The 22,080-nt window shown below is 36.2% G+C and overlaps 7 protein-coding genes across 7 annotated transcripts; 3 read left to right on the forward strand and 4 right to left on the reverse strand.

Moving 5' to 3' along the window:
- Positions 1-126: 126 nt before the first annotated feature.
- LOC124444852 (nicotinamide/nicotinic acid mononucleotide adenylyltransferase 1-like) lies at positions 127-1,838 on the forward strand. Its single transcript, XM_046995523.1, has 7 exons — positions 127-243; positions 326-423; positions 494-561; positions 656-830; positions 897-998; positions 1,093-1,151; positions 1,503-1,838. Exons 1-7 carry the CDS (start codon positions 147-149, stop codon positions 1,606-1,608), a joined length of 705 nt encoding a protein of 234 aa, XP_046851479.1. The 5' UTR covers positions 127-146; the 3' UTR covers positions 1,609-1,838.
- LOC124444855 (sorting nexin-10B-like) lies at positions 1,755-4,266 on the reverse strand. Its single transcript, XM_046995524.1, has 5 exons — positions 4,022-4,266; positions 3,770-3,853; positions 3,507-3,616; positions 2,556-2,654; positions 1,755-2,168 (listed from the first exon to the last, which is right to left on the reverse strand). The coding sequence occupies exons 1-5, from the start codon at positions 4,037-4,039 to the stop codon at positions 1,826-1,828; spliced, it is 654 nt and encodes a 217-aa protein (XP_046851480.1). The 5' UTR covers positions 4,040-4,266; the 3' UTR covers positions 1,755-1,825.
- Positions 4,267-4,366: 100 nt separating this feature from the next.
- On the forward strand, positions 4,367-11,467 carry LOC124444834 (nucleolar protein 14-like). The gene is made up of 29 exons (XM_046995500.1): positions 4,367-4,884; positions 4,956-4,997; positions 5,129-5,221; positions 5,301-5,427; positions 5,504-5,556; positions 5,710-5,778; positions 5,873-5,965; positions 6,073-6,150; positions 6,303-6,371; positions 6,479-6,561; positions 6,636-6,724; positions 6,825-7,040; positions 7,115-7,216; positions 7,868-7,910; positions 8,012-8,099; positions 8,290-8,378; positions 8,458-8,552; positions 8,632-8,663; positions 8,736-8,837; positions 8,957-9,019; positions 9,092-9,182; positions 9,291-9,366; positions 9,439-9,507; positions 9,780-9,890; positions 9,965-9,998; positions 10,717-10,835; positions 10,905-10,992; positions 11,103-11,173; positions 11,297-11,467. The coding sequence occupies exons 1-29, from the start codon at positions 4,699-4,701 to the stop codon at positions 11,400-11,402; spliced, it is 2,577 nt and encodes an 858-aa protein (XP_046851456.1). The 5' UTR covers positions 4,367-4,698; the 3' UTR covers positions 11,403-11,467.
- Positions 11,403-16,250, reverse strand: LOC124444845 (ubiquitin-like domain-containing CTD phosphatase 1). The gene is made up of 9 exons (XM_046995512.1): positions 16,006-16,250; positions 15,821-15,912; positions 15,241-15,332; positions 14,500-14,615; positions 14,326-14,424; positions 13,214-13,251; positions 13,035-13,133; positions 12,334-12,450; positions 11,403-11,626 (listed from the first exon to the last, which is right to left on the reverse strand). Exons 1-9 carry the CDS (start codon positions 16,169-16,171, stop codon positions 11,465-11,467), a joined length of 981 nt encoding a protein of 326 aa, XP_046851468.1. The 5' UTR covers positions 16,172-16,250; the 3' UTR covers positions 11,403-11,464.
- LOC124444840 (tetratricopeptide repeat protein 23-like) lies at positions 16,167-18,286 on the forward strand. Its single transcript, XM_046995508.1, has 2 exons — positions 16,167-17,173; positions 17,248-18,286. The coding sequence occupies exons 1-2, from the start codon at positions 16,514-16,516 to the stop codon at positions 18,004-18,006; spliced, it is 1,419 nt and encodes a 472-aa protein (XP_046851464.1). The 5' UTR covers positions 16,167-16,513; the 3' UTR covers positions 18,007-18,286.
- Positions 18,074-20,709, reverse strand: LOC124444850 (protein MAK16 homolog). Its single transcript, XM_046995520.1, has 10 exons — positions 20,607-20,709; positions 20,486-20,532; positions 20,301-20,410; positions 20,041-20,219; positions 19,128-19,165; positions 19,003-19,057; positions 18,862-18,936; positions 18,674-18,757; positions 18,549-18,569; positions 18,074-18,479 (listed from the first exon to the last, which is right to left on the reverse strand). Exons 1-10 carry the CDS (start codon positions 20,619-20,621, stop codon positions 18,288-18,290), a joined length of 816 nt encoding a protein of 271 aa, XP_046851476.1. The 5' UTR covers positions 20,622-20,709; the 3' UTR covers positions 18,074-18,287.
- Positions 20,710-20,828: 119 nt separating this feature from the next.
- On the reverse strand, positions 20,829-22,010 carry LOC124444856 (UPF0687 protein C20orf27 homolog). Its single transcript, XM_046995525.1, has 3 exons — positions 21,863-22,010; positions 21,422-21,649; positions 20,829-21,128 (listed from the first exon to the last, which is right to left on the reverse strand). The coding sequence occupies exons 1-3, from the start codon at positions 21,903-21,905 to the stop codon at positions 20,941-20,943; spliced, it is 459 nt and encodes a 152-aa protein (XP_046851481.1). The 5' UTR covers positions 21,906-22,010; the 3' UTR covers positions 20,829-20,940.
- Positions 22,011-22,080: the final 70 nt, after the last annotated feature.

Raw genomic sequence — 22,080 nt, forward strand, 5'->3', positions numbered from 1 at the left:
GCTTAATTTAAGAGCTTAATTTAAGCAACGTCATGTGAACGTCATACAATTACGTCATCCATTAAACTAAAAATACATTTAAATATACTTTATATAAAATTTTACATATATATAATGATATATTTTGATTCGATGCGTCACGCTTTATGCGGTTTATGGCATCTCCTAGAACGATGACTAACGTAGTTCTGCTTTCGTGTGGTTCGTTCAACCCAATCACAAATATGCATTTGCGAATGTTTGGTAAAACATTTCACTTCAATTAATATCAATTGTTCGAAGAACAGATATCTTTATAGATTGTTCATTATCTCATTCACTTCAGAACTAGCAAGAGATGCACTGCATAGAACTGGAATTTTGTCTGTCACCAAGGGGATCATCTCACCTGTAAACGATGACTACAAAAAACTGACCACCAAGGTGATGATTTATAAAATCTAACGAAATCAATATTCTTGCAAATTAGAGGAAAGCAACTTTGTGTGTTTAGACACTGGTGTCAGGCTATCATCGAGTACAAATGGCCAAGTTAGCTACGCGAACATCAGATTGGGTACAGTAAGTTGCTATTTTAACCCTCAATTGACGATTGTGGCAAAGCAGTTTCAATACCTTGAACACTAGCGTTTTTATTTCATACTATATGCTTTAGGATCAGTGATTGGGAAGTGAAACAAGACTTATGGACGGAAACGCTGAATGTCTTAAAGCATACAAAAGAGGAAGTAGAAAGTGAAATGAAAAATGAAGATTTCACTGTCAAGTTACTATGCGGTGGAGATCTGTTAGAATCATTTGCTGTTCCTGGATTGTGGAATGAACAACATGTAAGTTGCAAAAAAATGGATGTAATCCAAAAAATGACTAATTCATTTTATTTTTGCCTAAGCCAGATGACTTCAATAATTTGTGATTATGGTCTGGTTGTGATAACGAGACATGGCTCAGATCCTGAAAGATTTATTTATGAATCTGATTTGTTGACCCGTTACAAGGTAGTGTAGTATTAATGCCTATCTTTGGATCCTACATTTGGTTTATTTGTTTAAATAGAAAATCCATAGTTCACAAATGTCCAACATTGTTTAGAACAACATATTGATTGTAAAAGAATGGATTTCCAATGATATCAGTTCAACAAAAGTCAGGTTTGTTTATTTGTCAACTCTAAGTTACAAGCTGTGTGTTAATTAGTATATATTAGCTGGGACGTGTTCTTTAAGAAGTCAACTGTAAGCTTATGAGCAATGTTTTAATTTGTGTATGTAAGCTGGAAAGTATGTGTCAAGTTGTCATTTGTAAGCTATGACCTCTGCATCAATTTGTGTATGTAAATTAAGGGTATGTGTTGATTTGTTATTTGTAAGCCATGAGGTGTGTGATCATTGGTCATTTGTAAGCTTTACTATGAGTTGTGTTTATTTGCCATTTGTAATTAAGCTTTGTGTTGTGTAAACAACAAAATGCATAAGTTACATTTTATTGATCTGTAATTACAGACGTGCATTGAAAAGAAATGAAAGCATTAAATATGTTGTTCCTGACCCAGTCATTGATTACATCAAGCAGAATGGTCTATACAAGGCCCAAGAATTGTGTAAATGAATGCGAACCAACATTTGTATTCTACATTGATCTAATGGCAGCCCTTTCAAAGTTAAATTATAATTGCCCAATCATTTTAACATATGATCTCTGTATAGACCATTAGGGTAACCCATACCTTGGATGAAAAATTGCACAAATAGCCATTTGTCAGTTAGATCATTTATGTGTAGTTTACAATGTACATTAAAATATGGTTTTTGGTAAATAAAACACTCTAACAACTTCCAGATGAGTTTTCAGATGAATCCACTGATGATTGAACGGGTACTTTGTCCTCCTGTTCATCAATGCTAGGTAAACGATTGTATGATAAACGATTGTATGGTAAAGATCGTCCTGCTGTGTTGTTAATTAATAGACCAGCATTGTTCATTCTCAGAAACACTCTAAAAGGATTGTCAGTGTTTGTTGGACAGCCAAAGTCTTCCATGACATCCTCGACACTTTTGTTCTTGTATTTTCCACCAAGGAAATCCTCAATTTCCTCAACAGTCATGGGAGATTGCAAAAACAAATGCAAACCACTGAAGGACAGGAACTTGTTGACACTAAGTACGCTATAGAGCAAATTATAAAAATTTTACATGCTTGATACTGGATTTGCAATGGTTTTACAATATTTACGTATGCATGTGAATATTTATTATGAAAATTCAAGAATGTTTATTAAGATATGAATCCAGGATGACTTTGTAAGGGGGGATGGGATGGGGGGGGTACCCCATTAAACACCAATCACAATTGCCTTGGCTGGATTGCACAGCATAAAAAAACCAAGTGCAGGGAAATAATTTCCACTTCTCCCACACATTCCAAAAAAATCGACACCCAGACGTTTATTTCAACAAATCAGTTAACATTTGTTTATAATAGACATTTACTTATAATATAACGAACAGACATATGCTTTAAGTCAGTTTTCAAGAGTAATTCATTTCATTTACCTTTCGAGGAAAAGTCGAAGCCCTTCTTGTCGTGATGACAAAAGAGATGGATTAAATCGACCAATCATTTTCTTGGGAGGAAGTTCGGGGACACTGCCCCTATAAGACAAGACATTAAACAAACTCATGAAGTAAATGTAATTGTCCAAAATAAAACTTTTGAAAAGGCCACAAATTAAGTGGCCTTTTCATAAAATTTCATGTTTTACTCAATCAATTCAAAACTAGGTATTATCTCTCACAAATCAATAGTGAAATGCAAAGTAATATGACACATTAATTTCGTGGACATTTTGGGTAGCCTGCCATACGCACAGTTTAAATAAAAACAAAGAAGAAATTCATAGGTTAATCAAAACACTTGGAGTGAGGTCCAAAGGTCACATATCATTTTCTAATAAAGAAAGTTCAAATAATATAACAAAAAAGATAAAATAATTTTTGTCAAAATACTACAAAATAAAAATGTTGTTTCTTTCTTTGACAATTTTCTTTCAAACATCGTGCTCTGAGCTTACTGTTTAGTCACTAGTACAAGCTACTCACCCACAGACATTCACAAGTCTAATTATAGCAAGGACATTTCCCAAATACCAGAAACCGGTATCAGTTGTCAAGTACAACCAATAAAATTGGGCAACATGGAATGCATGACATTGTCAAACAAAATTCAACGAATGATCATTTCAAATCAACGAACTAATTTACTCAAGCTAAATTCTCATTTCATAAAAATAGTGCCGTACAGAATGAATGTAACTCAAAGTGTATTGAATTATTGATTTTTATCGCCGAGGCAAATGTAAGGCCGGAAAATCATTAAACGCCAAAGTGAATCTTTGCTGCTGGACTTTGGATTTTGTTTACGGTCGATAACTTTGTCTTCCCGCTAACTTCCCACGCATTAATAATAACAATGTAATATTATATAATGGCGTTCGTTTCACTCACTTTCCTAGACCATTTACTTCAAGGCTGGCTAGTTGTTTTCTCAGCCATACAAATTCAGAAAAACGTCTTCGGACTGTAGAGCTTCGTCGAGAAAATGCTATTCTGTTGGTCTAAAAATATGAAACCCAGGGGTTATTACACACTAGATTTCACTATATTTCTTATGACGAGCATATTTGCCAAATGATAGACAACAGCGTTGGTTACAGCGCATTCTTTGAATTTTACGGACCGACATAGAATCAGAAAAAAAACGTTTCTACCTCTATGTAAACTTCATAATCCGTGTATTTTCCCTTGTTCAAATGTCTGTAAGTGCGAGGATACCGAACCTCTACTTGTAAATACTGAAATTTTGAAAATGAAAAATTATTTCATCGTAACTCGTGACGCTTCTTCCTGAAATGATGAAATAGTAGCAAATGGCGCCGAGAATGGCGCTATAAAGCATACATTGTGAAAATTATTTAAAGATTATTAACGAAATACTTTTGAAGGTTAAAAATTTACGTTACCTCTGGCTCAGACAACATAGGCGTTCCTCAAACAAGACTTTGCACTTCGTCGTAAAATGGCGCTTCGATGATTGAATTAAATTTTTCTGATTAATCAAGGGTTTTATATTATACTTCGCTCAGCAGATCGTTAAAAAGAAGCCGATCGTTAAAAAGCCGCATCGACTTCTTCGATTTCGATGACAAAGTCGATAGGATATCCACGATATTTTTCGTCCGAAAAGGTACGTGATGCTTGTTTTGACTTACGTCACAATACATATTTCCCAACAGCGTGCAGAGCTCGTGACCTCGTGACTGACAGCTTCAAAAAATGAGGAAGGCTGGGAAGGCACGGAACAAATTCGGTCCCATGCTACGATCGGATGGTCTCACGCAAATGACGCAAAGTGAAGTCCGATGGGGATACAAATGACACAAAATTGTAAATGTCATATTTGAATTTTGATATTTATAAAGAAGATAACGGGGAAGATCTCACTGTACTGCTCCATGATTATACAAAGTCTAGAGGTGTAGGGTGGAGTACGGCGTAAATCTCAGTCACTGATTTCAAAAAGTTGTGAGAAATCATTCACGAATTTTGATGAGCGTTGTACTCGCAGAGCACGTGAGCTCTGAAAGGATGCGTGTGAATGAATAAATAAATCTGAATGAGTGAATGGTAAAGCATCAAAATGGGGAGAAATTCGAAAAGTAACTGCAGCAAAAAACAAGCAAGAGATACAAGAAAAAAGATGAAATCAACAAAGGAGAATCCTTTCGAAGTTCGGGTCAATAGGCTACGCTATGATATTTTGGGGAGAAAGTTGAAGCACGAGAAAGGAAATCCTGGCGTTTCACGATCAAAAGGAATCAAGAAAGTCAGTGTTTGAGTTTGTTGCATTTGACAAAAGTGTGCTTTGAAGTGAATGTTTCGTTTTGGATTTTTCAGCGAGAGAAAAGTTTGTTATTGGAATATAAGAAACAGAAAAAGGTATCTCAGATATTTTGTAATAAATGTCAAATGAATATACTGCAGGACAGATTTGAGTAGCACTTAGATGCAAGCTTGGATGAAGAGAATTGTGCATTGTAGTGATAGAATTTTGTCCTGATATTACATAGGCAAACATATTTATTGACAGAAGATTTGGAGAATATGACGAAAGTCTTTCTTTGGAAGAGAAAATGTTGAAACGCTTTGCAGCAGAGAAGCAGGTTTGTGCAAATCTCCATGAAATTGCATTATGCATTTTGTAATGACTGGTAATTGTGCACACTATCTATTATTTCCCAGAAACATCATGAGAAAACTGGTATGTTTAATCTTGAAGATGAAGATCTCACTCATTTTGGACAGACTCTTGAGGACGTAAAACATTTTGATGGTCCCATAGTTAGTGATGATGAAAGTGGAGAAGAGGGTACATGCTGTGTTAACTTTGAATTCATGCCAATTCTTTACCCTCATTCGATTTTGACTATTTCTATGGCATGTAGGCTTCAAGAATGAGCATAACTTTGGAGGTTTCTTAGAAAGAAAAACTGAACAGGTGCAATATTTTGGCTTACAATATAAATTAATGTTAAAATTTATAGTGAGAATACACATTTTTATCTTATAACATCCATATTCACTGATGATATGTCAGTATTTATGTCAATTACATTACTGGACTCATATAATTATCTTACATTATTTTCAGGATCCTACCGAGCCTCGAAGTAAAAAAGAAATAATGGATGAAATTATTGCCAATGCAAAAGTTAAGAAGGTCTGTTGCTACCAAAAATCCTTCGCTTCATTTTTATATTACATGTATTTTTTTTCTGACAATGTTAATTTGATATGTATTATGTATCATGTAGCACGAAAGGCAAGTGGCACGTGAGGAAGCTGAGGCCAAACGCCAGTCTCTGGATGAGGGACTCGAGAGTATTCGAAATCTTCTAAAGTTTCGAGTGAGTAATGAAAAATCAAAGCAGAGTCCTTAAGAACACACCCAAAGAGGCTTGATGATTTTCCTTTACATTGTACTAACTTTCACCACTTTTGTTTTATCATAAAGGCTAATGGTGACAAGGTGAAACAAGCGGATGACTATGACGTAACTGTTAGAGAGATGGCTTTTGAAGTCAAAGCTCGGGTGAGACAATCTTCATCCTAATTTTTTGTCTGTATTTTAGGTCAGATATAAGAACCCTTACTACCCATGAAACACCTTACTTGTCGTCAAAATAACTCTTCCAATTCTTTGTAAAGTCGTAGGTAATTAAAAATATTCTATTCCATTTACAGGCGAGTGATAAAATGAAAAGCGAAGAGCAAATTGCAAAGATGGAGGAAGAAAGGCTGCAAAACTTGGAGGTTTAGTTATATAGCCATTGGCCAGCACTCCATGCCTTTTTTTATTTAAAGGATTTGCGAGAAGGCTCATCCTGATAGAGCCTACCTTCATTTGATTATCTTTCCAGTCTGAGCGAATCAAAAGAATGAAAGGGTTTGAAGATGAGGAACACCAACCACGTAGCATGTCAGCTGATGCTCTTGTTGATTGGTAAGACTGATCACATATGAAGAAATTACACTCTTTGCACTTTATAAATCATTTTGCTTTGACTTCATTCACAGCTACTCCATAGACACCGATATCAGATCACTACTATCATATCGAGATGGGAGAATAGTCCTACCACAGGATGATCATGATCATGGTGATGGTATGGTATTATTTCTCTTCTGGTAAATGTGTTATGGTGAAGACAGAGTCCTTGGGTTGAGTTTATCCCATTGAAATGCTAATGGAGTAACATGTTTCAGGTGTCGAGGAGGATGAAAATAATGTGAATGAAACAGAAGCAGATAATAATGATGATGATGATGATGGTAAAAATGATGATGATGGTGATGATGATGGTGATGATGATGGTGAAGATGATGGTGAAGATGATGGTGAAGATGATGGTGAAGATGATGGTGAAGATGAGGAAGATGAAGAGGAAATTTCCTCTCATTCTGATATTGAGTCAGATCATGGCAAGTGATAGCAAATAATCCTAGATGTTTTGTATGTGAGTGTTATCTAAGTCCTTATGGTCATCAATCAACAGAGAGCTCGGATGGCGAAATGCTTCCTAAAGACGCGTCGAAGTTGAAGTCTACCAAAACCAGGAGCAACACAAACACTGAAGACCTTCCCTACACATTTGCTGGTGAGTCTATATGTCAGAAAATTCACAGTATGCTTCGTTCTTTTTTCATACCCCCTAACCTCTCTCTTGGATAACATGTTTTTCCAACTTTCATCTTCATTTGTCGTAGCACACTGCGTAAAGAAACATGCAAATACAAAATATCCTTATATGTGCGTATGACAGTTGTAATTAGCTACAAATTGATGCAACGGCTACAAATCAATCACTGCTGACCAAAAACGGCCATGGACAAGTGAACATAACTAACGAATACGTGTTTGTGGATGTTGATCGTCCAGGTTAGTGTAATTAATCCTGAAAACTGATGGTGTTAGTGTTGACTTTGACAATGTCTACCAATGAGAATGTCCGAATCTTTGTCAAAAGTCTTTCTCGGAACTCCACCAACCTGGACGATCCACATCTACAAACATCTAAAGATAATCCCTGGCTCAAACCATTTACTTTGAAACTATAATTTCCAAACAACAGCTTACGGGGATGGGAATATAAAGTAATATAAAGTATATAAAGTAAACTAGAATATAAAGTATAAACTAGCTCGGTGGAGATAGTTTGAAAGTTCTTGCATCGTTAGAATTGTGATCCCTTTATTTATAGTAGCTACCTTTTTCTCTTATGATCTTATTTCTTTGTATGTTGCCATAGCGCCCGAAAGCTTTGAACAATTCTACACACTTGTTGAAGACAGGTTAGAATGGCTTTCTAGTTTATTCGTACTTCGTCTTCTCACGACCATCGTCTGTTACACTCGAGAACGTCGTTCATTTGCTTCATTTTACGTTCGCACAGATCAACCCACGATATGTTAACGATCGTCGAAAGAATACGAAAATGTAACCATCCTAAACTCGATCCTCGCAATAGGTGTAAAATGGAGGTACACGCGTGGCCTGTAACTAAACTTGCAGTCAAAAAGAACTGCTCATTTGCAAAAAAATAGTTAAATAGAGATAATGGTGTCATCATTATCCAAATTTTAGACAGTTCCCGAGCAGTTCTTTTTGACTGTTTTGAGTACATCTCAACATGTATAATCGCCTTTTAACTGGGTTCCACCATGTCTACAGGATTTCTTTACCATGTTGTTAAAATACATTGATGACCATCTCCTCTCCGAAAATCCGCCTTGTTTGCAAGCCGTGGATGGTTTAATTAGGTATGTATTGTTCACGAGAAGGTTTTTTCTCTCTTCGTCTATTGTTTTATTCATGTATCAAGGTTTATATTCTTTCCAGCCATTTATTTCATCTTGCTCAAGAGATGCCGCTTCATGCAGCGAAGACGATGCAAGCAAGGCTCGTCGGGATGCGAGATAATTTTTATAAACTGAGTGAGGATGGAAGTCGACATTTCATATGTTCGCGAGTTTTCTATTAACCATCTTTCTTTTTACTCTCTTTCCTGGAAAGGTCGCAAACGGAAAGTCCCGGATTTAAAAACGGTGCGTGGTTCGTTGCTTTGCATTTTCATCAAAAATCATTACGTCACCATGTGTTCATTGTCTTCTCTTAAGGTTGTCACAATACGAATTGTCTCCGCTTTGTTCTCAACCTCCGATTTCCGACATGTCATATGCACTCCGGTCATGTTGTTTATGGGTCAAATCTTATCGCAGGTAATTCGCAAAGTTTTAGTTCTCGGGCCCTGGAAACGAGACTTTTATCGGTAAAAATTCGCTCATTAAAGACCAAAGATAAAGTGCACTTCATCGCGTCCTCTTTTTCGTCAATTTAGATTTCAGTCGTCACACTACGCGATGTATTCATTGGGTTATTTATGTGTACATTAGTCCACGAGGTTTGCTGCTTGTATTGCTGTTAAATAAGTATTCTTTATGCGTTCGTGACCATTGACTCAGTTCTTCTTCAGTTCGTTAGAAAATCCAAACGTTATGTACCGGAGGTTATCAATTACCTAACTGGAGTGTTGTTTTTGGCATCGGAGAAGACTGGTGATAGAGGTAAGTTTGTATTCTAATACAAGGGTATCCTGTTACGTCCTTGAGTGTCCTCCGTAATTTTGAAGAACAACACTGCACTTGTTAATATGTAATTCTTCTCGAACCCAGGCAAGGTGTTTCCACCTTTCAATGCTACTTCAAAGCACGTAGAAATTCTCAGAATTGGAACGGATGAAAACTCTGGGTAATTCTTTAAACTCGATGAAAACAACTTGAAACATTTGCTTTATGCTTTTGATGTTTCGTTTCCCCAAAGGAGCGAACTGAAGCCTGTCAGTATTGATAGAATTTTCATGGATGAAATAGATGAAACAGATTGTTCAAGGTAGTACGACATTAAATTGGGTATATTTTCATCAAAGTAAAAGACAACCTAAAATCTCAGTGGTGTTTACATTGGCGGGTCCGTCGTGGGGCAAAATGCATTAAACTCCTTCGGGGTAACGTGACTTGCTAATATATCCGAGAATGATTTTTTGTAACCCTGGATATTCGCTGATTAATCATGCGATCACCAACAACATACCTACATACACTAGCTATGTACAATAGGGTACAAGGAGTGTACACATTCGATGGTACTTCTCGTGATTTTAGGGAAACTGCTCTTTATTCGTGTCTTGTACTGTTAATGAAATTCACGACTCTCTACGATGAATTCGTGAGCTTCTTTGAAATATTTCAACCAGCTGGATATCATTTAAAGAGGTTTGCTTTGCTGAACATATAAAACTGTCGAATTTGTGATATTTTATCATCCAATTGTTTCTAATTCTCTTTAGGATTCCTGCTGCAAATCATTCCTCCAAGATTCAGGTGGGTTTTTTTACCATCGATCTTTATGCACGTAGTAGTCTGGTTGCCATCCTTATTTTATGCATCCTTTAGTGTTCTTTGCTTTTCTTTTTACTCCGCATGCGCTGTATCTGTTATGCACGTACTAGTCTGGTTGCCATCCTTATTTTATGCATCCTTTAGTGTTCTTTGCTTTTCTTATTACTCCGCATGCGCCGTATCTGTTATGCACGTAGTAGTCTGGTTGCCATCCTTATTTTATGCATCCTTTAGTGTTCTTTGCTTTTCTTTTTACTCCGCATGCGCTGTATCTGTTATGCACGTACTAGTCTGGTTGCCATCCTTATTTTATGCATCTTTTCGTGTTCTTTGCTTTTCTTATTACTCCGCACGCGCTGTTAAGGCGCATTGAAGATATAAAATGACCATCGGCACAGTGAGCCACGTCAGAAATCTGACTACGTATACTCCTGTATAACTATAGCTCTTATGTGCAATCTTTTTTCGTATCCAAATGCCACCACTCAATTCAGTTTGACTGTACTTATATATGAAATGCTTGTCAGCGAAAATTTTCTTTCGAAATTTTGAGGAACACTGCCGCCGCAACCTTATCATTTTACTTGGATTTGTTAGATTCCTCTTACTGCTTCTAAATGTTTTAATACCAGTATACCGAGTGAACTCCTGGGTAGGCGTTCTGTTTCATATTTACAATATTGGTGCTTGTATTTTCTAGTGTTTACTGACCGATCTAACGAGCATTCTTGAAAATCACTCGACCGAGCGTCAACCGCTGACAATGCAGACCCGTCGCCCCAAAGCGATACAGATGTTCGAGCCGCAGTTTGACGAACAGTAAGTTTCTGTATCATTCGCACGCAGCGTGATCGTTTACCTTAAATTCGTGACCCAAATTCTTTCCAGCTATGAAGTACGACGCAAGCATACCTCTCGCAATAAACAAGTGAACGAACGACAAAAACTTCGTTACAAGCACAAGAAGGAATTTAAGGTGCGGTATAAGGGCAGCGCATTTCTTCAAATTCACTTTGCTTTGAAAAGAAGTTTAAGTAATATACGTACTTGTAGTTAAATACCGGCGATTTGCGTATTTCAATGTAGGGCGCTTTGAGAGAAATACGCAAAGACAGTCAATTTTTGGCTAGACAACAGCTTCAGGAACAATCGCAAAGGTAAATTCATATTACCATATGGTGTTCTTAAATTACTTTTACAACGCAGCTAGAAAATTCTGTAGTAAAATTTGATGCCAGAAAAACTTTAATATGGCTTGAAAAAGTTTTCGCTTTTCGAAGGGACGCCGAGCGGGCTCTCAAGACGAAGAAAATTCAGGCGATGTTATCAAATCAACAGGCGGAGGCGAACGAATTTAACCGTAAGAAACGAAAGAAGAGAGCGTAATAGACGTTATACGAACAATATTTTTACGTGAATTCCTTTTGTAAATATACTTTTTTTGTAATTTATCTTTCCGTCATCTTCTTTTTGCCTTTGTACTTCTCCCATCTATTGTGGTCGAGATCGTTAAAATCGTTCAAAATAGCGATCTCTTGAAGATATTTGGTCAATTTTTGCAGTTCTCTGTCCGTACCTCGATTTAAATGAGCCTCGCGAAAAGGTCGGATCTAAAAGTTAAGTGTGACTGTTAGGTAATTTACCATCTTTTACTCTCTAAGACAGGGATAAATTTACTGTGGGAGGAGGAGGGGTGGGTGAGTGGGTGAAATTTCCCAACAAAAATAAATATACCATTTATATCCCATTATTGCACATAAATATACACAAAATATACCATTATAATACTTAAATATACACAAAGTATTCCATTTCTACACCAATAATAATACCATTAGCGTCCAATACCATTAGCAATACCATTAGCAATAATAATACCATTATATATATACCAGCAATAATAATACCATTAGCAATAATAATACCAATAATAATACCAATAATAATACCATTATCGGGGCACATCTCCAAAAATATCGTCCAACATGGTATAAGAGTAACAGAATTTAACAAGAACAAACAGTCGGACGTAGCAAGGCGACATCCACATCTATTCCAAACTAGACATTGACCGAAAACTATTCCAAACTAGAGCACCCTTCTAAAAATGATCCTGGACCCACGCTAGCTTTAGGGTTCTAACCCACTACTCCAATGTGACCATGCATGAAAATTTTACAAAATTTTCTCTGATGAGCTGAGACTCTCCCACCTGAATTATATAGTTTCAAAATTCAAAACAGGGGGGGAGTGTTTAAGTTCATTCGACCAGTCCGGTAAAAAACTTACATGTATGGTCACACTGCACTATTCATACCTTAAGTCCATTACTCGGATTCATGATGAAATTTCTCCTCAGATCGTCGATAATAATACTGTTTTCTTTGCTGTATTTCTCAGGGTATTTGCCCCATATAACACCCAGTGGCTTTGTCTGTATTGTTGAAATGGAAAAACGTACGACTTGTATTTATAAAATAACAGCAATAAAACGCGTGCGGTGATTGGTCACGATCACGATCGGAGCAAACTGATCTGAGCTTCTCAATCAATTAAGTCCATCGCGAATACATGTTAGAGGAAGAGTTAAAACGTTCGTTTTAACTTTATCTGTTTCGCATTATTGTTATTTTATAAAAGAAATAAAAGATGTTTTTTTTGCGTTTGCACAGGCTTATGCAAACACAGTAAACATGTATTATTCTTCAATTATCTATGAATGCAATCATACTGACTAAAATCGTGGCCAGAGATTTGCCAGGCGAAAAGGGAATTTTCAATATGAACAAAATAGCCCAACATAAGACTTTTAAAAAAGCCATCACAATGATAAAATAAAGAAAGATTTATTAATAACGTTTCGTCTTAAGTTAAAGACGAAACGTTATTAATAAATCTTTCTTTATTTTACTATTGTGATGGCTTTTTAAAAGTCTTATGTTGGGCTATTATGTTCATATTGAAAAAACATACTGACTAAATGATATTCATACAAGCCAAAGAAACACAAGGGATCACCTCAATCACTCCATACGTCGGGTGATCAACTGTTATCATTGCAAGGGAGTCTAACATGAACGCGATGTTATAATTCGTGTTGCTCGAGACGCCTAGTTCCTAAAAACGTGTAAAAAGAACAAAAACATTTAGAGGAGTGCGGTGTTCGTGCATGAATAACAAACATAAATAATTTGCACCTTCATTTTTGTTTCGATCCATTTCATGTTTGTTGCAGCTGAAATAGAAGAAAATAGAGAACGGCCATTGGTCACAATTCACTTGATGAAGATATTTCATTTTATTTATTTTATCTCATGGATACGCCATCACAAACAGACACAGCATTTACAATAACTAAATACAAATACACACAATGGCTGAAATCACTAAACAGAGACAATCTTCACTAAAGGGGTTCCAAAAAAATATATACGGACCAAACTCATAAATACATTAAGCAAATTAAATACGTAATGAATCTATAGCTCCCTCTTCCACGCTTAAATAAGTGAAATGTTGCAGTCATTAAGTTACTAAGTTATATAACATAGGTATATGAAGATACAGACTGGATGAAACACTTTTATAGTGATGAGTCGAAAGATGCCACAGATCACTTTCTTAACAAAAAGGTGTTAACTGAAAGGTTTTGTAGCGACCGAGTTGTGTGGCATTTCTCCCGTAGAGACTTGAAATTTTCCCTTTTCGTAGTGCAGTCGTCAAATATTAGCCAATTTTAAAAGCTTGCATGGTTTGGAACTTTCCGTCTAGCATGTTTTACTTTTCCATATTCTCAGCATTTTAAATATGTTTTTCGTAAAATTAAGAAGATGAAGTAATATCTGGTAGTAGTACTGGTAAATACGTCCAACTCGAACTATTTTTTCAACAAACGTGAACATTGACATCTGATCTTTGGTTTGCGCTTGCGCATTATATATGATTAGAATTAAGCTCAATCATACTTAAAACGAAAAGTGATCGCACATTATTAAATGTTGTGTTTCATTATCAGGTGCATCGCAGAGCAACAGAAACTTAAAGCCCAGGATGTAGCCAGAGGGGGGTCAGGCTCCCCCAGCGAAATTCTTGCCTCCCTAAAATATCAGATTTTAGTCACAGTATACATTGTTCAGTCGACAGTCATGACCCTCCTTCCCTTTTCACTGGCCTGCCTCCCCCCCAACCTAGACAGAAAATCCTGATACAACGCAAAGTCGCAACACAACGACAAAATCATCAAATTTTCTTAAAAAGGATTAGCTATAGGCAGAAAATGGAGTGAAATGATGAACTATTCGTTACTTACACCAAATGACGATATCGTAATGCTCGTAGCATGCCGTCAAGAACTCGTGAAGATACGGTCGCATTAGTTCCACTCCTTTTTCTGCAACTGATCGATGATCTGACATTTAAAAAAGACAATGTGTACGTAAAGATTTCAGCAGTTCAACAGAAGGTTCCTTGAACATTTATTCACCAAATAAAGTATAATCGACATCAAGGACAAGCAGTTTTTTGCCGACTCGTGGTTCATTCAAGACTTTCACTTGATATTCCTTGACGCGTCTTGTTATTTTGGCAAGATATTCATCTCTAAAAAATTTCATTTTCATTTTTTTGCATCCACAACGCACTTGTTCAAAATTATCTTCTATTCATCATCCCATTGACATGCGCACTCAAGCTGCACATCTAGCTAATTAATTAGCATAATACAAAACCGATTTATACATCAAACCATCTTTGGCATAAAACCAACTTTCACATATAACGAACTTTTACATGAAACCAACTTTCACATAAAACAAACTTTTACATAAAACCAACTTTTACTTAAAACAAACTTTTACATGAAACCAACTTTCACATAAAACAAACTTTTACACGAAACCAACTTTTGCATCAAGCTGATTTTTACATACAAACAATCTTCACATAAAATAAACCTTTAAATAAGATTACTTTCTCATGAAAGCAATTTTGTCTACATAAACAGCTCATAAAATCCTCATCAACATATGATATGAGATAGGCAAAACTAACGTGTAACGATACTCCTGGGTTTAAATCATTGTTCAAACTCATGCAACGATACTCCCGGGTTCAAACCATTTACTTTATAGGCAAAACTGTTGTATAAAAGAAAACTTGCGTATGTGGGGCAGTAGCTAATCTGGGCACATTTGAGATGATATCCAAAAGCAAGCTTGACTTTTACCTATTTTCAATAAGAATTTCGTTTTCTTTAATATCAAAATCGTTGACCACATCGGCACCATCTTTCTCACTGGATGACTGCAGAACACTCATCTTGGATAAAAACAAACCATTCCCTTTAAACAATGTTGTTATACATATGGTTGCTAATACAGGGTCAACTGGGGGCGAGTGGCTGAATGGTTAATGGCGTGAGCTGTTAGCCAGACAGCGGGTTCAATCCCGGCTCGTGGCACATCTGGCAATGTGTCTATAAAACCTAGCCCGGGTTGACCAAAGCCATGTGAGGGAAATTTGGTAGAGGAAACTATGTCCTCGGATGGACTGTACCTGCATCTGCAATGTTGCAGCCTTGTCACACTGTGTCACGCTGATATCAGTGTTGTGGTAGCGTGAAGGGTACGAGTGATTGTAGTCTGGTCAGCTGCCTTCACTATAATTTCAGTAACCAGGATGTTCCACTTCGTGGAACCCTCATACGTCGAAATCGACGGAGTCCATTAAATACAGGGTCAGAAATTCTACCAAGCTATAAGTTTTAACTTCATAGCACACACAAACACGATAAAAAAATGAATTACCAAATTTTCTTCTCTTGTTCCCATCATCATAATCTTCATGCTTGGTTTAAACGACAGCACCGATAGTTTAACATCATCTCCTGGTACTTTACCTAACATATGAAAGGTTTCGTTGATTAGACATTAAAAAACCTATTTATTAAATGTTTGTAAGGTTATTTTGGAATATAAGTATCGTTAAATACCTTTATACTTCAAACTAAGCAGTTTCTGACGGTGAGGTAATACACCAGTTTGTTCGTGTATACGTTGTTTTAGTTGTAATAGGGTAAAGGACGACTCAACATGTTCAATAAGATACTCGTTGCCACTCCATTTCACTGTCACATTAAATACCTCACAATCGGTCATTATGAATAGTCACCAAACTGTAAATTTCCAAGATAATGAAAATATATATTTCACATTTCACCAAGACATATTTCTTGTATAAACTTCAAAGCTGTTTCACATCGTTCAAAATGTAGACGACCACTAGTTTCCATTTTATACTAATTCATCTCTCCTTATAAAAGCCTGTTTTTGCATGCACTTGTTGTAAATAAAGATGCTATCACATTTTTATTAAATGTAAACTCAATTACTAAATTTTTTTGGCACTTGAAAACAACTGGTGTCAGTGTGGTGTATGTATTGTAGCAACGCTGTCGACTCTGTTGCTTGGATATTCAGATATGTAAACCATAACTTACAATGAATGAAAGAGACGAAGGGTCCAGCAATGGAGATGACCACTCTTCAGACATAATAATCAAAATTCCGAGAGTCGAAACCTCGGATGACGAAGTAATCCAACCACCTCCTTGCCACGTATCGTCTTCAGAAGAGAGCGATGGCGAAGACATTGAAAACGACACTGTAGTTGCTGGTGACCATCCACTGGCGCCACTGCATTTATTTAAGAAAGCCAAAAGGAAAGCTCGTGAGCTAAGCAAAAAAGGAGAACTTGAATTAGCCACGAAAGAACGGATACGAGCTGTTGCCTATTGCCGATTAGTCTACGGTAATGGTCATTGGCAGTTGGCAAAAGCACACGCTAAGCTTGGTGAAGCGTACTTGAAAAGGAAAGGTTTCGCTCAACAGGCCCTGCTTCATGGCGAAAAGGGAAGAGATGAATTACTTGAAGGAGAAGCGGAAGAATTTCGAAGTAGTAGGATATCGCACAGTAAGGACGTTTTGAAAGTGATGCAACTTGTATATTTCATCATTGGAAAAGCTAACTTCCAGCAGCAAGATTTTAGAAAATGTCAACAGGCTTTGAAGAAATCTGAAATATCAGCTGCACAAAGTTTGAAGCTTGAACAACGCAAACTGTCGGTGATGTATGTGAAAATCATGGAAAGCTTGGGACAGGTACCATGTTGCTTGCCATATTTTCAGATAATATTTCCCCAAAATATTGTCCATCTATATATCCACATATTTAGGTTTCAGTCAAATTGAAGAAGGAAAGTGCTATAGAATACTATGAGAAAGCATTACAACATGCCACAAAGATTTATGGCAAAACAAGCAAGGAAATTCTCCCACTGTATCAAGGTTTAGCTGGAGCATACAAGATGATAAATACTAAAACTGCCCAGGAAATGATAGAAATGCGCATTAAACTTGCTCATGATATTTTCACTAAAGAAACAGAAGAGCTAGCTGATGAATTGTACAGTGCATCCATTGACTTGCAAAGTATTCAGGGGTATGACGTCTCACAAAATCTGGCTCGTTTAGAACGGTGTATAAAAATTTACAAATGTACATATGGATGCAATCATAAGCGAACCATAGCAGCTCAAGAAGCATTATGCACAGATTTAATCACTGATGGTGAACATGAGAAGGCAGCTGGTGTTGTTGCCGATGTAATCAACAGTAAAACAATTGTTTTTGGTGATCCTAGTCAAAGTTTGGCGAATTCATATCAATTGCTTGCTAGCATCAGGTTAACTCAAGGCAAAACTGACAAAGCATTGAAACAACTGGAAAAATGTCATGCAATGTTGTGTCTTGTCCTTGGATCTCGTCACAAGAAAACTGTTAGCATTGCTGAAATTTTCAAGATGATCAAGAAAACACCGAGTGGGAGTAAGTTCCACTCTCCAGCCGAGAGACTTCGAGAGAGACCAAAATTTAATGGAACAGTTGGCAGGACTAGTTTACTTGGATCTACGACATTGTCAAAGTTCAACTGATTTAAGTTCCCACATTGAGCAAAGAAACTGGGGAAAGACCATGTTTTACAAAACAGTTTGTCAGAAGTTTAGAACCAATGGACAGAACTAGTTTACTGGGATCTAATATAATACCTAATTATAACTGATTCATGTTTTCCTCTTGAGAAGAAAAACTTGGAATGAGTCAGGATCCAATGAAACAGTTGACCTGTTTTCATCACCAAACTACTGTTGATTTGCTGAAAATAGAGAGATCTTTGATCCTAAAAAACTATCTCAATAAAAATTCAAAAAATTATTTATGCTGTTTTTAATCGTTTTCTTGGCTCTTCTTCCATCTCATACTCTATTTCAACTTTTGCTTTCTTGCCAAATGATTTCAGAATGTCTGTGTCATCCAGTTCATTTTCTTTCTCCTCTTCTTCGAAATCTTCAATATCACTCAAATCGCTTTCTTCAAAATCTTCATCGGCTATATACTTTACTTTATCCTACGATAGAGCCAAACAAATGTTTTCTGTATTAGATGAAAAAGCAAAGAAACAGAAACAAACCATTACCTCTTCCTCTGTTTCTTCCTCCTTATGTGTAGAGATAAAAGAGAATTTGTGCACTCAAACATTTCAAGTGATATTTTTCATATAGTTTATAACAAGCAAAGCTGAGTTATAAAGGAACAACTAACCTCATCTTCATCAACATCAACCTGTTCCTGGTCTTCCATGACTTTTTCAAATGCAGTACTTGGAAAATTATAAATGTCTCCATACTGAAAATAAAAAACGCATAGATCATCCAGAAACCAATTCTTCGAAGATTGAAAAACCTTGGAACAAAGTCGATTTTAAAAATCACGATGTTTTTAAATCTTACCGTTCCTTTCTTTAATCTTTCCAAAAGTTCTTTTTCAATAGATTTATCCAGCTGAGCGGCAACCAATGCTTTTGACTTAAACAATCATAGGTAATGTTATGCGATCATGAAATAAATAAATATCTATTAACAAAACTTTACTTCTCTTTTTCTCTCACGCCTTTCAACTTTCTTGTTTATTGTTACAAGTTTTGGTCTGGAAAAATGAAAAATACTCATATTGTGGTGTCCTCATCATCACAAAAATCAGAAGATATCACACACACCTTGTCTTTAACTGTAGTTTTCTCATTCTTATAAGGTACTAAAAAATAAAAACATTTTATCACCATCAACGACAAATGGCAAAAACACATTCTGGCAAAATGATTTGTGGTAGGCAAACTGCAATGGTTTTATCTTTTTCTTCAGCCAAAAAGGTCTAGTTTTGGTTAAAACAAGTTTTAGCTCCTATGCAGAACATTTCCATCTCCAAAAATTTTAAAAAATTATATTTGTAAAATACTTCATTTCAAATGGATGATTGCACTTTTTTGTTTTATTTGCACATTGATGTCAAGTCAAGAAACCCTCAAGACTGAACATTTATTCTTGAAAGCATTTACTAAAATAAGGTAACTGCACACACAATCACTCTCAGATATGGAGTTATAGTCTAAAGCTAAATATTGCTTTCAGGAAATGAGCCGGAAGCAGGCTATTTAGTTACTTAATGGCTTACAGTTCTTTAGTTCATTTTTTATGTTTAAATGACTTGAATAAACCCATCTCAAACGCTAACCCTAACCACAGATTCTTGTTGTATTCTATTGATTTCATTGATAAAAAAAATTGATTTTGAGAGAGAAAATATTATTACAAAATAAAGTTGCTACGAGCAATTGGACTGACTGGACTGTTTGTTTTGTTAAAAAAACTAGCCTATTATGTGTGCAAACTTGCCACGTTGGGTCTGCAATTTACAAACTTTCCAGTTTAAGTGAGCAAGAACCAAACCCGTATACACTTCATTTGGCTATACAAGCTTTGTATTGTGTTGGCAAATCATAAGCTTTTATGATAACAAATGCGGTCATTTTGTTAAAAAACACATCAATTGCCATCTGTTTAGCCATTTTGTTAAGGAAAATACATCAAAACTTCCACTTCAAGGCATAGCACTGAAACGACACAACTTACCTGTGTGATCTTAGTGAATCGTTGCTTACATTTATGAATCATAAAATTAGGCCAATAGACTAAGTTAGTATCTATCTGTTCCAATGCTTTTTCATAGTTCTTATTCAGTTTGATTTTCTCCCACAACTTGGCAGGTGAATGCGCTCGTTCAATGGTTTTCATGTAGAGATAACAAATACCTAAAAAAAAGAGAAGTGAGAACGGGATGTGAGAATGATCACTAAGTGATATGACTTAAAAGACTTAATGCTACAAAAAACCTTTTTCCTCTCTGATAGTTGCATATCTGCTGTTAGCAAGAGGACACGACTGTCGATTGCACAATCCCGTCACATTATATTCATTTCGACAGAAAGTGTTCGTCTCTGTTCTGGAAAGAGAGTACAAAGCATACGTTAATATGCAAACAACGATAGGGGAACGTGCTCCACGTGTTTATACAGACTTCACTTTAAATGAACAAAAGCCATGGTTAATCACGGACCAAATGACCTAAATAATGAGAAAAAAACGGGCTATTATGTTGGGGGAGTTGAAAAATCGATGATTGGAGCATGTGCACCTACCTCATCGTGCTGCATTTCTCAAAATTATCGAAAAAATAATGAAAATACAGCTCCCTCTTTTTATCTTTTACACTATCTTTCCTGTCACGATATTTTATTGCAAAGGAAACTAACGCTGACCATAAAATTTGCCAGGCGCATTTTGTCCAGATTCCAAAAAACCATTCACTAGAATGATAATATTTCCAGTCAAAGTTGACAGGAGGCAGTACAAATGCAAGATTTATACGATTATTTATAATTGCATCGTCTCTTTAAAACTATTTACATAAGATATGTGATGCTCTTCAATTTACAATGCCAATTTGTATCTCAAGCGGAGAAAGAAGCCACATCAACGTTTGATCACTTGGAGACAATGTATGCCATCCTTAAGCATCGGTGTTCCACTGTGTTTCCCCAAGACTCTTGCATGCAAGATGACATCAAATTCTTTATCATCACTTGGAAGTGTAAAACTGATCTTTCTGAGACCTTCTTTGAATACAGTGAGATGAAGGACAATGTTCAACATGTTGGAATCTGAAGTAACAGATGACAAAAGTGAGGAAGCCATGCAAACAATAATTGACTACAAGTCAGCTTTCTAACATGCATATACATTGTTTCCAAGCAGACAATTTCAGGAAATACAAGATGAAACATACTCCTGCGCACCAAGATATTTTAAAAACCCGAGTTCCAAGATATGAATCATATGAAAAAACAAGACCAATTATTCAATTGGTGATATTTTCACTCTATTTCAGGAACATTGTCAAACCATACAATGTTTTCAAACACAAGTTTCATTCTGTGTTACAAACACGTTATACCTGAAGGCTGAATGTCAGTCACGTCGAGTTCAAACTGTTCAAAGTTCCTGGATGACTTATTAGTCGCTGAAATCTTGCCGCCAAAACCAAAGAGATTGGGGACGTCGAACTTTATTTCATATTTATGTTTTGTTTGCAAGAATCCAAGATGAACGTGAAAATTGTCGCTGTCTTGTTTTACTTGAATGCGATTGTGAGGCTCAACGTCAGCAGCGAAGTGCACATGTCCTGTAAAAAAACAGCTTTATATAAAACGGCATTATACTTATAAAGTACATCGGTTTAAAACGATTAAAACCTTTTCAAACTAAATATTAATTAAAATCCGTTTTTATCTCCAGCTGTCCGTGTATTAATAAACACCCTTCGCGATTGAAAACTTTGACAAAAAGTGACATTTGTGAGGTCGTCGTTGTAATTATAAAAATTTAGCATACATACCATCTACTACATCAAGAATTGAGTCGTCACAGCAACTCGCCATTGAAAACACTTAACAAATTTTTGGCGTGACTCTTTGCTGCAACTTTCAAGTAACGAATAGGAAACAAAAGCGAAACATGAATAATATATTTCATGATTTATGCTGCTACACCGCAAGTCTCCCCCGGATGTTATTTTTCGTCCAAATATTAATACTTAAAATCAAAATATACACA

This window comes from Xenia sp. Carnegie-2017, unplaced genomic scaffold, assembly GCF_021976095.1.
Source record: "Xenia sp. Carnegie-2017 unplaced genomic scaffold, XeniaSp_v1 HiC_scaffold_21, whole genome shotgun sequence".
NCBI classification, from domain to species: domain Eukaryota; kingdom Metazoa; phylum Cnidaria; class Anthozoa; order Malacalcyonacea; family Xeniidae; genus Xenia; species Xenia sp. Carnegie-2017.

Excerpts from the sequence above, each read along its gene's own strand:
- LOC124444850 (XM_046995520.1), bottom strand. Across the intron at positions 20,411-20,485 it reads TTTTGTTCATTTAAAGTGAA|AACAGAGACGAACACTTTCT; the intron begins GTCTGTATAAAC and ends CTCTCTTTCCAG. Across the intron at positions 19,166-20,040 it reads GATTCACTAAGATCACACAG|TACCTTATAAGAATGAGAAA; the intron begins GTAAGTTGTGTC and ends TTTATTTTTTAG.
- LOC124444845 (XM_046995512.1), bottom strand. The coding sequence starts at position 16,171 with ATGACCGATTGTGAGGTATTTAATGTGACAGTGAAATGGAGTGGCAAC. Across the intron at positions 15,913-16,005 it reads GCTTAGTTTGAAGTATAAAG|GTAAAGTACCAGGAGATGAT; the intron begins GTATTTAACGAT and ends TTCATATGTTAG. Across the intron at positions 15,333-15,820 it reads GAACAAGAGAAGAAAATTTG|ATGAGTGTTCTGCAGTCATC; the intron begins GTAATTCATTTT and ends TTTTTATCCAAG.
- LOC124444834 (XM_046995500.1), top strand. The coding sequence starts at position 4,699 with ATGGGGAGAAATTCGAAAAGTAACTGCAGCAAAAAACAAGCAAGAGAT. Across the intron at positions 8,553-8,631 it reads AGATAATTTTTATAAACTGA|GTCGCAAACGGAAAGTCCCG; the intron begins GTGAGGATGGAA and ends TTTCCTGGAAAG. Across the intron at positions 8,664-8,735 it reads AAGTCCCGGATTTAAAAACG|GTTGTCACAATACGAATTGT; the intron begins GTGCGTGGTTCG and ends TCTTCTCTTAAG.
- LOC124444855 (XM_046995524.1), bottom strand. Across the intron at positions 3,617-3,769 it reads ATTATGAAGTTTACATAGAG|ACCAACAGAATAGCATTTTC; the intron begins GTAGAAACGTTT and ends TCATATTTTTAG. Across the intron at positions 2,655-3,506 it reads GAAGTAAATGGTCTAGGAAA|GGGCAGTGTCCCCGAACTTC; the intron begins GTGAGTGAAACG and ends CTTGTCTTATAG.
- LOC124444852 (XM_046995523.1), top strand. The coding sequence starts at position 147 with ATGCGGTTTATGGCATCTCCTAGAACGATGACTAACGTAGTTCTGCTT. Across the intron at positions 424-493 it reads ACAAAAAACTGACCACCAAG|ACACTGGTGTCAGGCTATCA; the intron begins GTGATGATTTAT and ends TTGTGTGTTTAG. Across the intron at positions 831-896 it reads GATTGTGGAATGAACAACAT|ATGACTTCAATAATTTGTGA; the intron begins GTAAGTTGCAAA and ends TGCCTAAGCCAG.
- LOC124444856 (XM_046995525.1), bottom strand. The coding sequence starts at position 21,905 with ATGGCGAGTTGCTGTGACGACTCAATTCTTGATGTAGTAGATG. Across the intron at positions 21,650-21,862 it reads AATTCTTGATGTAGTAGATG|GACATGTGCACTTCGCTGCT; the intron begins GTATGTATGCTA and ends GTTTTTTTACAG. Across the intron at positions 21,129-21,421 it reads GACTGACATTCAGCCTTCAG|ATTCCAACATGTTGAACATT; the intron begins GTATAACGTGTT and ends CTGTTACTTCAG.
- LOC124444840 (XM_046995508.1), top strand. The coding sequence starts at position 16,514 with ATGAATGAAAGAGACGAAGGGTCCAGCAATGGAGATGACCACTCTTCA. Across the intron at positions 17,174-17,247 it reads TCATGGAAAGCTTGGGACAG|GTTTCAGTCAAATTGAAGAA; the intron begins GTACCATGTTGC and ends CCACATATTTAG.